Genomic DNA, 15,444 nt, shown 5'->3' on the forward strand with positions numbered 1-15,444 from the left:
GAAATGTTTGTAATTACCTCCACACAGATCTGTAACAAGTCCACAGAAATACTTTGTGATCTTACAAACATTTATTTTCTCGTGAAGATTCAAATCAGAATGGTAACAGTTTATAAATATTCAAAGCTTTGAAAAGTTGTATAGGGTGAACATGGATCAGAACCGGCCCTCCCTAAATCCCTGAACTAACTATATACACACAGTACAAGGAAAAAAATGTATATTCTTTCATAGTTTTGACAACTGAGAATTTGAGAGGTTAGTGGTTGCTATGGTATCCCATGTTTCCTATGGTGTTGCCAAGTGGGTATGCTTTTCCTGAGGTATGCAAAGACAGCTGTTGTAATAAAGTTGGTAACTCAGGTATCCCAGATCTAGGGTATCTCAGGCGTTTGCTATGGTGTTGCTAAGCGTTTTTTTGTAGTTTTCCTATGGTAACCTAGGCGATTATGGTGTCACCAAGTTGACAAAAATGTTTAATCTTAGGTGTCCAAGCTGACTGCTGTCGTAAGTCTCCCAAATGGTTGCTATGGTATTACAGGTTGTTGCAATGGTTTATCTAAAAGGTATCCCAGGTGTTTGCTATGGCATTGCAAAGTGGTCACTATGGTTTCCTTATGAGAGCCCAGGCAGTTGCCGTTCTAGCAAAGTTGGTTGCTAAGGTATCCTAAATGGTTGGTATGGTATATTGTGTGATTGCTACAATAGGGTACTTTTGACTAGTACTGTGTGTTAAAATCCCTTCCAAACAAAACAAAAAAAAAATCCAAACAACTGAATACAGTAATATACTAATTAACATATGATTAATGTAACTGGTGATATAATATTACATTTTATAACTATCACAAATGATAGTCTCATCTTGAGTGATATTGTAATAAACACATTCCACTGTTTTTTTCCTAACATGCAGAAACATTGCATCTCCACAAAAAAAAAAAGCAACTTTGCATGAAGGGAGAAAACAAATAAATAAAGAAATGAAAACAAACTGTTACTTTCAGCGAAAGTTGATGTAAAAAGATTTAATTCCAAGTCATTTTTGAGCATTTCTATTGGTCCATTAATCATGAAATTCTGATACAATACAGAGAACTGACACATTGTCCAAAAAAAAAAAAAAAAAAAAAAAAAAAAAAAAAAAAAAAAAAAAAAGACGACAACAAATGGAGATACAATGTTACTTTTTGTGACGACTGTCAATACATAGAAGAAAATGATAATTTTAAGATGTTTATTTTGGATTTAACATCTGAACAATGTGTGACAGGGTGAAAACAGATTTTAAGTATTATATTAATTTTTGCACAGGCACTCCACCAATCAGACAGAAAAATTTCATTTTGTAAAATATCATCATCATCATCATCATCATCATGTTCGCAACGCTACGTTTCTGCCGTATCGCCCACCCGCCGGCAAAACATGCAAAGAAATCCGTAACTACGGTGAAAGTTTCTTGAGATAGGACGATTTAACACGTAAAAACAGGGCAGATTTATTGTTAATGTTCACGATCTCACAATACGAAATATTACATATTTAATCTAGATTAGAGAAGCTCGCTCGCAGAGTCTCCCCCCGCCCCCAAAGTCCAGCCAATCCCGTGCCAGCGCACACAATCTTCACTCCGCCCCCTCCGGCTGGGCTTCAGCATCACCATCCCCCTCCAGAAGCTCCTCCTCCCCCACCTCCACGCCCTCCACCCCTTCCTCCTCCTCCTCCTCCTCTCCACCCAGCTCCACTCCTCCGTCTCCTTCCTCCATCTTCATCTCCTTCTCCTCATTTTCATCCTCATGGTTCTCCCCGTTCCCCACTGCCTCTGCACCAGGCTCCTCCTCCTCTGCAGCAGGCTCCTCCTCCTCTACTTTATTCTCCTCCGTCAGGCTCTCATTGGCTGCGTCGCCCTCTGTAACCTCCATCACCATGGAGTCCTCTGGGTCCTGGTCGTCCTGGTTACCGATGAAGGGGTTTTCACCCTGAGATAAGAAAAATAAAGAAAATACAAAATTATTTTACCTATTCAGTAAAGTTTTGGAATATTGCATCGTACGCAATCATATACAATCAAGATTTATCGTACGCAATATTGCTATATGCAATATCGCAATACCATTTTTGAGAATCGTTTTAGTATCGTATGCCATCATATCAGCAAAAATTTAACCTATGCAATAATATCGGCACCATTTTTGAGAATAGTATCGTACGCCATCATATCGCCAATGTTTACCCAATGCAATAATATTGGCACCATTTTGAGAATAATATCGTATGCCATCATATCGTCAAAAAATTAACCTATGCAATAATATCAGCACCATTTTTAAAAAATAGTATTGTCCGCCATCATATCGCCAATATTTACCAAATGCAGTAATATCGGCACCATTATTAAGAATTGTATCGTACGCCATCATACCGCCAACATTAATCCTATGCAATAATATATCCCCACCACTTTTAAAAATCGTATTGTATGTAACATATCACCGTTATTTACCCTATGCAATAATAGACAAGTATTGTATCGTATTGATTTATTTAATCTTTTATTTTTTTTATGCCCTTACCTGCGGTCTGGACCAATCTAGAGCAGTACAATAAATGTTAAATTATATTAATCAAATAATCTTAAACAAACCTATTGATAATATTAGTACTTAAAGAACACAGACCCAACTGTACATTACGTAAGTGTAATTATATTCTGTTCATTAAATGTGCAGCAAAAATCTAAATATAAAATATTTGTACTAATCATGAAACAATGTTTGAATAGCAGAATCTGCGTAAATCCTGAGTAACATGAATATAAATTGTGATAATATTTTTACCATTTTGCCCAGCAGCTTTATTAGTGTGTGATTATGTACGTTTTACATAAAACTGTATATGTTTTTGCCATATCGTCCAGATTAAACTGATAATCGCAAATTATGGTCCAGTTTGTCACCAGTGTGAAACACCTTTCTAGACATTTAGGCTTTCAGAAAGCGATGTTAGAGCTATTAGAGCTTTAGCCTAATCAGCTCCCTGTGTTACTCTTCAATAATCTGAGTTTGTTAATCAGAATATGTACGGCAAAAAGTTGCACCAACCTTTAGGAAGCTCTCCAGCTTCTTGCCGATGACCTTGTGGTTGAGGATGCTCCGAGCGACAGACAGACAGGATCTCTTCGACTGCTCCATCATAGCCTGCAGGATTCAACACAAGCAAATTAAAATCAATTAAATCAAATATTATACATCACATGTCGTGAGAACTTGCCATTATAGTAGCTGCCCACAAACTTTAGGGTATATGGTATAAATTGGAGCGGCCATATGTTCTTAACGAGGCGTCTGTTTACAGGTAAAGTCCCGCCCCTTAACAAAATAAGCCAATGAAGCTTGATGGTTTTGCTGTGAGAATGAAGATGGTGGACTATACTGCGATGTTCGCAGGGGAACCCAATCCCCTTCTGACACTACGCAGAATAGCAGTGTAACAAAGAATTGAAGATAAACATTGCGGAAACATACAATTCTGTGTTCTGTTCATATGATGTAATGTAGTTGCATTGTTTAAACATCAGAGATCGTAATCCAGCTAGTGCAGGCCAGAGAGCCAGTGGGCATAAGCAAAAGACGAATGATATCTCTCATTTTGACCTCCACCGCTAGCCCTCACAAGCCTAAAGGAATGACCGGTCGTAGGCAAAAGCAGCCTTGCAGTTTGTGGAGGTATAGGTGTACAGGTGAGTGTGTACCTTGCGGTTATAGTTGTGGTCAGGTGATTTGAGATGTCTGGAGAGGACTGAATTCATTGGGATGTAGAGATCACAGGCAGCGCAGTACGCAGCCTCCACCTTCTTCATGAAGTGCTCCATACCGATCTCTAAAAATACACAAAGACAATCAGTCAACACTGAAATAACATTTTAACAGATAATAAAAGAATAAAATGATGAGCCTGAGGAAAAAAATAAATAAATAAGTGTCCCACCTCTGGTCTGGTCCTGTTCTTTGTAGACCTGGCAGATGGCAGCGCTGTGATTCTCCATCTGAGAGACTCTCTGAGCCGTCTTCTTATACTTATTATTCAGATACTCCTGTAAAACACACACAATACAGTACACACATCTTTAATATATTTACTGTCTGTTCATAACGTCAATCCTGCACTTATAAGAATAGCACATATGGTAACAGTAGATCCCACATCATAATCACATTATTGATTTATTGCACAATATAAATATATGCCTATATTTGATTATTTAGCCAGTTTAAAGCATAAAGGTACATAAAAAATTACAATATTAATGAAGCCACTTCAATTTCAGCTTTTATTTCGGGTCTAAAAACAAACTTTTACAAACTTGCATTTAAGTAGTGAATAACTGTGGTAAAATGTTAGAGGTTTGTAATGTAGGTTTCCTTTTTTGTGTTTTATTTTCTGCTTTTCTGTTTTATTTGTTTTATCATTCAAGTATAGGTTTTGTGTTTCCGCTGTTACATTACTACTATAGTCACCTAATGATTCTTACATTATATTACCATGTTTTAACATGTTTTTGTTGCTTAAAAAAAGAGAAAATACAAGAAAAACACTTTAAATTTAACATATCTACCAGATTTCATCAGATTGGGGTAACATAAGTGGTACTGGGTAGATACAATAATTGAGTCATGAATTGCATTATTAATATCCTGACATTTTGCATCATTCACTTTTGGTTATTTTGCAAATTTCTGTATTTTGTACAAACAAAAGTATCGCAATGTCGTTTTTTTCCCCCAGTATTGTGCAGCTGTATCTACGATCTTGAGAAACAGCATTTTCACAGTAATAATCAACACTATCACAGCAGTAATCAACACTATCACAGTAACGACCAACACTATCACAGAATCACAGGTGATATTGGGTACCTGCAGGAAGTCGGTGGTGGGTTTGGAGAGCTGGTTGGAGAGGAACTTGAAGTGATCTTTGTGGAACTTGCTCTCCAGGTGGGCCTCCATGTCCTCGCTGTAGAACGAGCGGAACTTACAGATGGAGCAAGCGAAGGTCAGCCTGGACAAAAATCACGGGACGTCAGTATACCCATATATTACACAGCTTTACTGATTTTACGGATTTCTCTTAGCCTGCCTTACGGAGAAGAGGGGGGTGGGGTTAAGTGACAGAAAATCTGACCTTTGTGTAGAGACTTTGACCCCTGACCTTTCAAAGAAGCCCCGCCTCTTCCTGAGTTTGGCTGCAGAGGGCGGAGTGTGTTTCCCCTGCTGCTTGGACTTCGGCTGAGCGCCCTCCTCTTTATCGGACGGGCCGGGTTTAGCATCTGTAGCACATTCAGACACAACATGACGGGAAAAAATTATAGATAAATTAATAAAGATTAATTAATAAAGCAAACCATTTAAATGACTGATCTTAAACATCGAACGTATATTTTGCAGATTTTCCAGGTCATACAATACATTATTAATTGTATATTGCCAGTACTTCACACATATTTATTTGGGGGGGAAAAACAAAACAAAAAACAAAAAAAGTGCATTGTCGCACAATGGGGAAAAATTTAATATGTGCATCAACTGAAACATAATTCCATGTTCTGTTTATATAAACTTAAAGCAGTTGCATTGTTCATACACCAGAAGTTCCAATTCCACCAGTACAGGCCAGAGAGCCAGTGGGCGTAAGCAAAGGATGGAGGATGTCAGTCATTTTTGACTGAAGCAAATCATGCCTTTTGTTCATTTAGAACATTTAACACTTTTTACAGTTAAATTCAAATGTTAATATAAAAGTAAAAATCCCTGTTTTTTAAAGGAGAAATCCAGAGTGAAATGTTCATTCTGTGAAATTGTCCACCTGCGTTCTCTTTTAGCCAATGCTCTCTACAGGCCACAATGCTACTGATAGGGGCATAGAGTTAGCCATGCAAAAAATGGCTATTTTTGCACCAATAACAAACTCAAAGTAGCTCTACAACTCATTGGTGGAATTCTGAGGATCCTGACATTTAAGACGAGAGGTAGCTCTATGCCCATCACTTGCATTGTAAGCCTTGCTTAAAGTGCTGTTTTTTGGAATGCTAGTTGAGAACAGAGGTGGGCTATTGGATAAAACCAGAGCTCTTCTTTAACAGGGTGTAATCATTGCCATACAATGGCAAATAAAAACAGTTAGGAGAAATGCTGTGTTCAGCCCTGCTGTTTCAGATGGAAAAATAAAAAACAAATTAAAAAGTTGGAACTGCTTACCACCACTCGCTCCATCAGCCCCGGCTTCAGAATCCTGATAAACAAAACACACACACCAATTAAGATTAATTACATATGTTCAACATTACTTCCCTACCCCCTAAAAAAAGGACATACATACAACTCGAAATAAACTGGACACGTTTGCATCCAACACGCAAGAATCAAACAAACTAGCATATACAATTTATATACAATAAGACGTACAAACTAAAATATTAAAAAACACAAAAAAAACCCTGTTTGATCTATCTAAATAAATGTACAGGCAGTAAACTCACCGCAGCTGAAGCTCCGCCTTCCTTTTTCTCCTCTGTCCCCTCGGCTGTCTCTGTTGGAAAACAAAGATATTAATACTAAATGTTAAAAATGTGTTTTAATACAACAGCTGACCAAGAGCCTGGCTACTGTAGTGGCCATTTATAATTAAGGTGCTTAGACGCTTTAGAAAACTTTACCCACAAATACAATAAATAAAGTACTGGCCTTTTTAAAAAAGGTGCACAACATAAAAAGGGTTTTCCAATGAATAAAGACATAATAAAGACAAACGACATTTTATAATTTACACTTAAATTATTATTATTTTTTAAATGTGTTTGTAGGTAATTATCCCCTTAACAGGGCAGCACAAGTTTCTGCCTGATTTGTCCCCTACATTTACATTTAAGAATTAGAATAAATAAAATGCAATAACAATGAAACAATTAAAAATCAAAATCGCTTAACAAGTAACTTGCCAAAATTTTCAAATCTATTATTTTTAGTTGTTCTGGACCAAAAATCACATGCCAAAATGTTATATTTAATAGTTTGTGAACAATTTGCTCTAAGCACTGCAACTGGTCCTACATCGTACAGCAGTGAAGAAACGCCGGATACATAAATAACGTTACCGGTCTTGTCCTCGCCGGTGGTTTCAGTCTTGCCCATTTTAGACTCGGGCTCATCAGATGCCGTCAGGGTCTGTTTCCTCTTCTTCTGTCCATCGCGCTGAGGTTTCACCTGCTGCTACAGCAACACATCCACACGTACGTTAACGCACAAGGTCACCATAGCAACCATGTCCACATACATTTAATCTCAAAACATCTCCGACCACCAACACCACACCTAGACCCAGACGCAGTGATACTTTAGTACAGTCAGACAATGTGAGCACAGTTCAACAAAAGACTAACAGACAGACAGGAACCATGCGACAGGAAAACAGCATGAACACAAAACACCCTTTAATTTGTGAAAGTAAACAAGTATAAGATGAGAGGGGGCTTAACGTACAGTGGAAATTCAGAGAAAATGGGGACATAAGACTTTCTGAAGAGCTGTCTAAAATCCTGGGAGATTATCGAGGTTCGGTCCATCCGCGAGCATTAATGCAGCACAATCGAGAAGTGCAGCGCACTAAAAAAAAAAAAAACTAGGGGGCAGTGCTAACACCACTACAGAGAGAGTGGCCCTCTAGGGGTGGAAACCTCTAATAAAATGCATTGCATATACGGCAAATGCGTAAATGTGAATGTACAGCCAAAAAAGTTGCTCAGCTGGCTCAGTGTTTGGCCCAATCTCATTCCAAAACTTGACCGTACCCCCTCTGTTCCACCCATGTACTTCTAGGTTTAGGATGTCCAGATTCTTAAGGCTGGGGGGGTAGGTTAGTGGAAGTTCTAGGGCTACCTGGCCCTACAGATTTTGCACACGAGGACTCCTCAGAGGGCTAAAGGGGTCACTGGAAAGTTGGGCACATGCAACCAAGGAAACCAACAAATACAAGTATTTTCCTCGATAGCTAGCTAGCTAGCTAACTTTTCACGATCCACCTTAAATGGTACAACAGATTAAAGGCAGCAGCATTTAAGGTGGAATGGGAAAATAATCTTAGTTCCCCATTACATAGGAATTAAGAACTGGACAGTTATAATTAAATCGCTGCACCACCACTCTCCTTTCTGAAAACATACGATAAACCCTAAATAATTCACCTAGTTAACTTTAGCTATATCTGTATTGAAGCGATGTCCCAATTTTAAGAAGGAAGATCTGTTCTAAGGGGAAGGGTTACACTCCTAAAACAAACAAAAAAAAGGGGGCAGGGGTACAAAAGAGAAATGGGATTGGGCCATAGACTGTCACGCTACACACATAGCATGTTTTAAGGGGGACCATACATAAACTAATCACAGTACTGACACTTAAGAAAGTGAGATCTTTTAGGCTACTAAGCCCAACTGAAAAGGGGAGTTCTCAGGAAAGTCCTACAGAGGACTGCACTTACACGAAGCCATGTCCAAATGTTTGTGACCAACCCGTCAAATTAACGCAATGAGGCTATTTCAAGTTTTTGACAAAGGGATTAGAAAGGGTTTCCACAAACATTTGGACCAGTCATTTGATTTTAGTCTTTATCCACCTTTACCACATTTGTTACATTAAACTGAGTGTGAAAGGGGTTGAACGTTAAAAGCATACAGTCAACAACATTTAGACATACAACAGAAAACATAATGTGGTGAAACGTCATCCACTTACCTTCACACACAAACCTTCAACAGGGTTGTTAACTATGCCCGACACGATCTTAACTTAAATCCATTACAACTAGGCTAGTATTATTCATAGTTTGGAATATCAGTAATGTACTGGAATTCGGGAATACTGCCATTAATACTTTCAAATAAACCACTCTGAAGGTTTGAGAGCATCCTGTAGGATGACAATTCGTCTAAACTGGGGAAAACAAAGGAGGGCAAACAAAATTAAAAAGAAGAGAAATTAGAGTTGCCAATAAAGAGGACAGTCTGCTTTGGTGGCTAAAGTAGGTTGTGGCCCAAATTTCTCTACATGTCTTACTATAGTGGTGGGAGCCAATTCAAACTATAAGAGTTTTAGGAATACTGCAGACGTGACCTAGCAGACATTGGGAATTGGCAGGTGGAGTAGAAGATCATTTCCACAAATATCTCCACTTCTCAGGCTTGGCAGTCTGGAGTAGGAGGTAAGGGGGTCTGGGGGTTTTGATGGTTAAAGTCCAGTGCTTTGCTGGAGGTACTTACTCGGTTGAGGGGTCTCTTGTGGGTGCGTTGTCGGTTGGCCCTTGGGCCCCCTCCAAAGTGCCGGACAGGATAGTCCTGGGAGCCATGCTGAGGCTGGTACCCGCTGTCGGGGTACATGCGGGAGGTCAGGAGCGACGGCAGCTTGCCTCGTCCTGAGGGGGAGTGGCCTTGCCCCCCGCTCCGCCCACCTCCACCCCCCATTGAGTGCTCTTGCCTACGGCCAAAGCCGCGCCCCCCTGGCGCTCCACCTCTGCGCGGGGACCTTTGTCCCGCCCCCCAGCCGGAGCCTGAGAAGGCGTCTCGTGCCTGCCGCATTTTGGCGGATCCGTAGGAGGCAGAGCTGTCAAAGCCACCGCCACCTCCTGCTCCGCCCATCCCCCCGAAGCCCATGCCTCCACGCGGGGCCATCATGTCGCCCCGGGAGTCCCCATAACCATAGTTACCGGATCTGTAGAGATCGCGGGGGCCAAGGGCGGAGGAGCGCGAGTCGAAAGACTCGTACTGGTCAAACCTGCAGAGGGAGGCGCAGAGCAAGCAACAGATGAAGCAGTGGCACCTCGTATTTTCCTTTTTTTTCTATTTCAGTCTCTCATTTTCCCCCCTTCATTCATTTACTCTCACTCTCTCATTTGATGTCACTCTACAGATAAAAGGTTACAAAAGTAAAATTACAATGTAAATGGTTAAATAAGAATGACTTCCAAAGGAATCCAAGTTAACCTTTCTTTGGATCGGATGATTGTTTTACCAGGTGGGTTTAACATTCAATCAAGCAATTACCTAAATCAATCTTTGGACAGGGTTTTACAGGATCAGAGCAGGTGAAACATGGAAAAGGTAAGGGTACTTGAATACCTTCTGGCCGTGCAATCCCAACTGACCCTCACAAATTTGGGATGTGTCCTGGCAAAGTGGGTTAGGAAGAGATCATACCTTTAAAAATTTGGGAAACAGATGTGCATACTTTGCTGGAAAGACTTGACCTCTTGCAAATTGTGGATCTGGCTTTGCCTGTGCCAAACTTATTGGGAAGACTTGTACATTTCCAAATTAGGGCTATGGAAGAAACCAGTTTGTTGGGAAGGGTTTGTGTTCTTGAAAATCTGGTCTAAGATAGAAAGGGTTTAAGACTTGCCAATTTGGGATGGACTAGATCAAGCTTGATGGGAAGATATGAGCCCTTGCAAATTCAGGATACAAGTACACCAATATATTGGGACAGGATCATGTCCTTAAAACAGTTGCACCAAGCCAAAGACCATGCAAACTTTAGAACACAGCTGTAGCAAGTATTTTAAAGAAGATTGAAAAGATTGAAAGCTTGAGTACTTGCAAATTTGAGATACAGGTAGACCAAGCATCTGCAATTGGGAATACAGCTGTAATGCTGTTTGTAAAGGACTTAACCCTTGCAAACATGGGAAACAAGTGCCAAGTCCCAATTTTTTGTACCAAACATAACAGATTATCAAGGGCATATTGGGTAAAGAACAGACATCATGGTTGAAAATTGGACAACACTGTACCAGGCCTTGTGAGTCAGTTAATGGAAATGCATTGGAATGGCATGCAACTGTGGGAACCCTTTGCTATTGGACAAGAAATAAACAGCATCTTCAGAGAGAGAGTTTGAGTCAGAGGTTTCTGGAAACGAGGACTAGAGGTATCATTTTTAGAACATCCTTTGGCAGACAGTGGGTGTACTTTGCAAACCGCAGCCAAAGAGGAGACAAGCCACATGTTGAGGACTTCAGAGTGACAGTGTTATAATAAGAAAAGAGTAGATCATATATGATGGTGTATAACTTAGCAAAATGACATTCTAACAGTTGATATCCTTGCACTCATATCTAAAGTGGTGTTCTCCAAGGCGACCACACCTGTCTGCTAAAGCTGGGACAATGAAACATGCTTTGATAACATGCAATGACAGAAAACTTGTAGGGTACTGTTCTATTCTTTGTGGCAGCTTTCTTTTTTGCCTGTGTTCAAGAGACTCATAACAAAAGTAGACTGATACACTTGTGACAAACCTCTGCACAATTTATAGCTTGTAGCTTCAACAAGAATTTGACCTGGGTCAAGAACATTGGATAAACATGTTCTGAATAAAACCTAGAGAGCAAAAAAAATATAGCATATTTCTACACCGCATGGGCAAATGGTTACTAAGACTGTGCTGTTCTGCTCTGGCTAAACCAATCCACTACATCATCGCTAATGCCACATTAGCAGTGCAGGCAGTGTCCTCCAGTCTCGCTACAAATCTTGCTACAAATCTGATTCTACTGATGGATTCTGAGCATGGTTGAAAAAGCAAATAGGCAGTGTAAAGCTTACAATACCATTCAACTTGAGCCACAAAGCTTTCAACACGTTTTAGCCTAAGTACCTTGAAAACGTTGCAGTTTTTAAGCCCCTCCTTCCACACTGAACAGTTTTATTGTCCCAAGCTAAACTTACTGAGAAAACCAGAGCCAAACTTTGTCTTGTAGAAAAGCCACCAAAGCATTAACTTTCCATACTCAGAACCATTCAGTCATGCAGTGGAAAACCTATTCTGACCTTAAAGCTCACCTTCCGTCGTTTTTTCTTTCATTTTAAAATGTCTAGTTGTGGTCTCTAGTATGAATGAATGACATGTGAGCCGTTTTTGTAAAAAAAAAAAAGTGCTCAGGTGTCTCTGTATAGCTCTTTTTTAATGGACTGTTTTAGGGGTGTGTCCAAAATGACCGGATTCCAGCTTTGCTCATGAATATTCATACATGCAAACAGCATGCAAATATCTCTCCTCTGATTGGCTAGGAGCACTGCGACGCCCCTCCACCGCTCTGCCGCTCACTGCCTCCCACCTCCTAACTGATGAGCGGTGATGTTGCGTCGCTTCAGCTCCGCCTCTGGGAGTTTCTCGAGCCAAGGTGGGCTGGTCTGTGAGTTTCTGCCTACGTAGGCAGAAAGATAATTCAAAATTCACCCGTTTTTCGGAGGGGGGGGAGGGGGGATTTCTTTGCTTAGCTCCTGCAGACAATGGGGGCTGCAAAACAGTTTAATGTGCAGGTGTACACATTCAACTCGGAGAGACCTACTGTATTCCACAAAAAAACAAGAAAAATCGGAATTTCGCGGAAGGTGAGCTTTAAGTTACCTCAACAAGAGTGATTGGAAGTGATTTTAAACAAGAAGCTAAGGGGTGCTCACACAAAAGGTGCTAGCCATACTAACAAAGGTGTCGAGAGCCATTCAACTTCTTTAAGAGTCTTGTGTGACAATCTGAATGGGACATCAGAAAAGACAATAGGGCTGCCTAACAGTCAAAAGAAAACCTAGGTAAGCATTTGCATTGCTAATCGCTTGGGGACCAAAGATGTAAAAGTCACAAAGCCACCTACGGTCATGGATACTAAGGATCTTTGGAAATGCCTCCTCAAGAATGACCAAAACTCTAGGTCAACTATACCAATATAGTTGGTATAGCTTTTGTAAAGCAAGTTCACAAAAGTTAACAGCAGCAAAAACACACCTAAAACTGCAACTGGCAAGGTCTACACAGTGTGAACACTCTTCAGGGCAAAAAAAAATCTGCTAGCAAAACGAATGCAAAAGATGTGTTCGTCTTACCGGTCGTTGCGACCCCCTCCTTTCATGCCTCCCTCCAGCTGGGTGAGCATGTCAAGTCGCTGGTTGATTTTTGCAATTACAGCATCTGCATTTGTCCCGGTGGAAAGAAGAGAACCCCTCTTCATCTGATCTCGCCCACCATACCCTCCACCTCCGAAGCCACCTCCGGACAGGGAGTCCTTGTAGCCGTACATGTCATAGTTGCTGGAACCTGAGAAAAGAAGAAGGTGTGTAAAGCGCTTGCAATTTTAAGATCCTAAAAAAAAGGATCTACTTTGGAAAAGTTGCTATTATTATTCCAGCTCTTTTACAGCATTTATCATAAAAAATCAGATGCCAGACAGCCATCAAAGCATTGTAATCATGCATGACTGTGACAGACTTCGATCTAATCAATTTAATTAATTGATTAATTTCTTAAGCTTACCCCTGTTGGAGGATCCTCCACCACCCCAGCCAGAGAAACCTATTACAAAGAAAGTACTTGTTATATACAAGTTCTATGCTTATTTATTGATAAGAGCCAACCATAGACAACCTTAAACAGAGCCATGATTAATTACACTATAATGAAGTGTGCAGTTGGGTTTGTGTTCTTCAAACACCAATTAAATGCTTAAAAAGGTGCATTTCCTTTACAATAACATAATTAATCATAAAATGATAACTACACTTGAGCCAGACTTCATACTAATATTTTTATATTTTAATATTAAAACCACAGTAGACGTATGCAACCCAGTCACATTCAATGTTCACTTAATGTTTTGCATTTAAAGAGCTCCAATTATATACTATACAATGGACCTGGAAATACATGTGTTAAATCACACAAAAATGCGTATTAAAAAAATCACATTTACAATAGTATTTATAACACAATAAAATGGTCAGATTTTACTATTCTCTTACTTTAAAAACTTACACAAGCTTTACAGATATTGCTAACTTTTTTCTGTATCTTCAACCAAAACTTTCTAAACGTTAAATGAGGTTTGTTTCTAGTTGTTTCTATTGTTTTTTGTGAAAGAAGCAGAATGACTGAAGACTTGATCTGAAACAATGCACTCACTCGTTTTATTTACCAATTTAATGCATTTGTAATTTTTTTTACTAGTGTTAGATTTGTTTATAAATCTAATTCTTATTAAGTTACACCACGAAAATTGTTTCCATTCTAGTGCAACACAGAATTCATTATCTTCATATTTAACAAGCTCTCCACTGTATTTATCACAGAGGAACAGTTAGATCTCTTACAAACTTACTTAATTCTATAAATAGTAATATAATGTAGTATTTTATTCTCTATAGTACATTTAATTAAAACAAATCTCACTTCTCTTTACACAGAACAAAAGAATAAATGCCGGATCCGCCATCTTACTGTGGATCTGACACCATTTTAGCTGAACTAACCTACATCTGTCTTAAAATAGAGGACTAATCCGATCATAAATTAAAATTAATATCATTATAAACGCGTTTTAACCCTTAACGTTAACTCAGTCTAAATTATAGAATAGCACTAACACAATAAAAGCCTATAACTAATGTGGCCAGTGTTGTTGAGGCCTTCCTCAGCTTTGTTTCCGTCGTTTAGTTTAAATAAACGATTAAATACGTGTACATCTTAACGTAAAAGCACAAAAATTTAGTCAGTTTTGTCAAAAATATAGGATTTTGGGTCAACCATGACGATTAGGGTGTTGTAACTCTCCGTTCCACCTTAAAAATTGCTTAGCTTCCGTTCATACCCTGCAGAGGGATAACTACATTTAAGGTGGACCGGAGAATTAAAAAGCTAGCTAGCTAGGCTAACATTGATCGCCACAGAAAACCCCCTCAGATCAGCTTCCTAAATCCCACAATTATACAGCTAATATACATATAATTACACATTTTAAACCCGTATAAACGCTAAATCTGAGCGATACTTGTATTTTAAAGGCTGAAATTATGTTTTAAATGGATAAATAAAGAGTAAAGTACCGGATCCGTAGCCGCGGTTGTCCATGTTCAGTAGTTAGTTTAGCTCGGCTCGCAGTGCAGCGCAGCTCCCTCAGAGCCCCCGCGGAGGATATACCCGGAGCACGGCAGCCACAGGAGGCACGCTATTGGCCACCGCGCGTGATTGGCGGGAACACCGTCCAATCGTGTAGAGGCATGGATTAGCATAAAGCAACATTTGAGCCAATCATCAATTCTAGGTCTCGTTTGAGGCGTGCATCTTTTTTGCAATAATCTTTGTCCTAAATATTAATGGATAATATTTTGTTTATAGGGGCATTTGCTATCGTTATTATCAATAATACTCTAATATTATTTAGTTATAAATCATTATAATGTTATTTTATAATAATTCCAAGAATTTGAGAATAAAAAACTTTTTTCTATGGCCAGTGAATTCCTGAAAACGTGAAATAATAATTTGTGAGTGTTTGTATCTCTCTCTCTTACACATTCTCTCTCTTTCTCTCCCTCTCTCTTACACTCTCCATTTTCCTTTTCTCTCT

General features: G+C 39.5%; 1 protein-coding gene across 3 annotated transcripts; it reads right to left on the minus strand.

Annotated features, from left to right (window-relative positions):
• Window positions 1-1,013: 1,013 nt before the first annotated feature.
• akap8l (A kinase (PRKA) anchor protein 8-like) lies at window positions 1,014-15,022 on the minus strand. 3 transcript variants are annotated; one of them, XM_022674441.2, is made up of 13 exons: window positions 14,921-15,022; window positions 13,356-13,394; window positions 12,929-13,139; window positions 9,311-9,821; window positions 7,154-7,265; window positions 6,539-6,588; window positions 6,258-6,291; window positions 5,185-5,329; window positions 4,920-5,061; window positions 3,991-4,096; window positions 3,755-3,882; window positions 3,105-3,200; window positions 1,014-1,982 (listed from the first exon to the last, which is right to left on the minus strand). In XM_022674441.2, exons 1-13 carry the CDS (start codon window positions 14,943-14,945, stop codon window positions 1,629-1,631), a joined length of 1,953 nt encoding a protein of 650 aa, XP_022530162.2. In that variant the 5' UTR covers window positions 14,946-15,022; the 3' UTR covers window positions 1,014-1,628. The 3 variants fall into 3 exon arrangements, with proteins under 3 accessions (XP_022530162.2, XP_022530163.2, XP_022530161.2); XM_022674442.2 differs by having other exon boundaries at window positions 5,212-5,329; window positions 7,154-7,268; XM_022674440.2 differs by having other exon boundaries at window positions 7,154-7,268.
• Window positions 15,023-15,444: the final 422 nt, after the last annotated feature.

Source organism: Astyanax mexicanus, chromosome 21 (assembly GCF_023375975.1).
Source record: "Astyanax mexicanus isolate ESR-SI-001 chromosome 21, AstMex3_surface, whole genome shotgun sequence".
NCBI lineage: Eukaryota > Metazoa > Chordata > Actinopteri > Characiformes > Acestrorhamphidae > Astyanax > Astyanax mexicanus.

Excerpts from the sequence above, each read along its gene's own strand:
- akap8l (XM_022674440.2), bottom strand. The coding sequence starts at position 14,945 with ATGGACAACCGCGGCTACGGATCCG. Across the intron at positions 13,140-13,355 it reads TGGAGGATCCTCCAACAGGG|GTTCCAGCAACTATGACATG; the intron begins GTAAGCTTAAGA and ends TTCTTTTCTCAG. Across the intron at positions 1,983-3,104 it reads AGCTGGAGAGCTTCCTAAAG|GGTGAAAACCCCTTCATCGG; the intron begins GTTGGTGCAACT and ends TTCTTATCTCAG.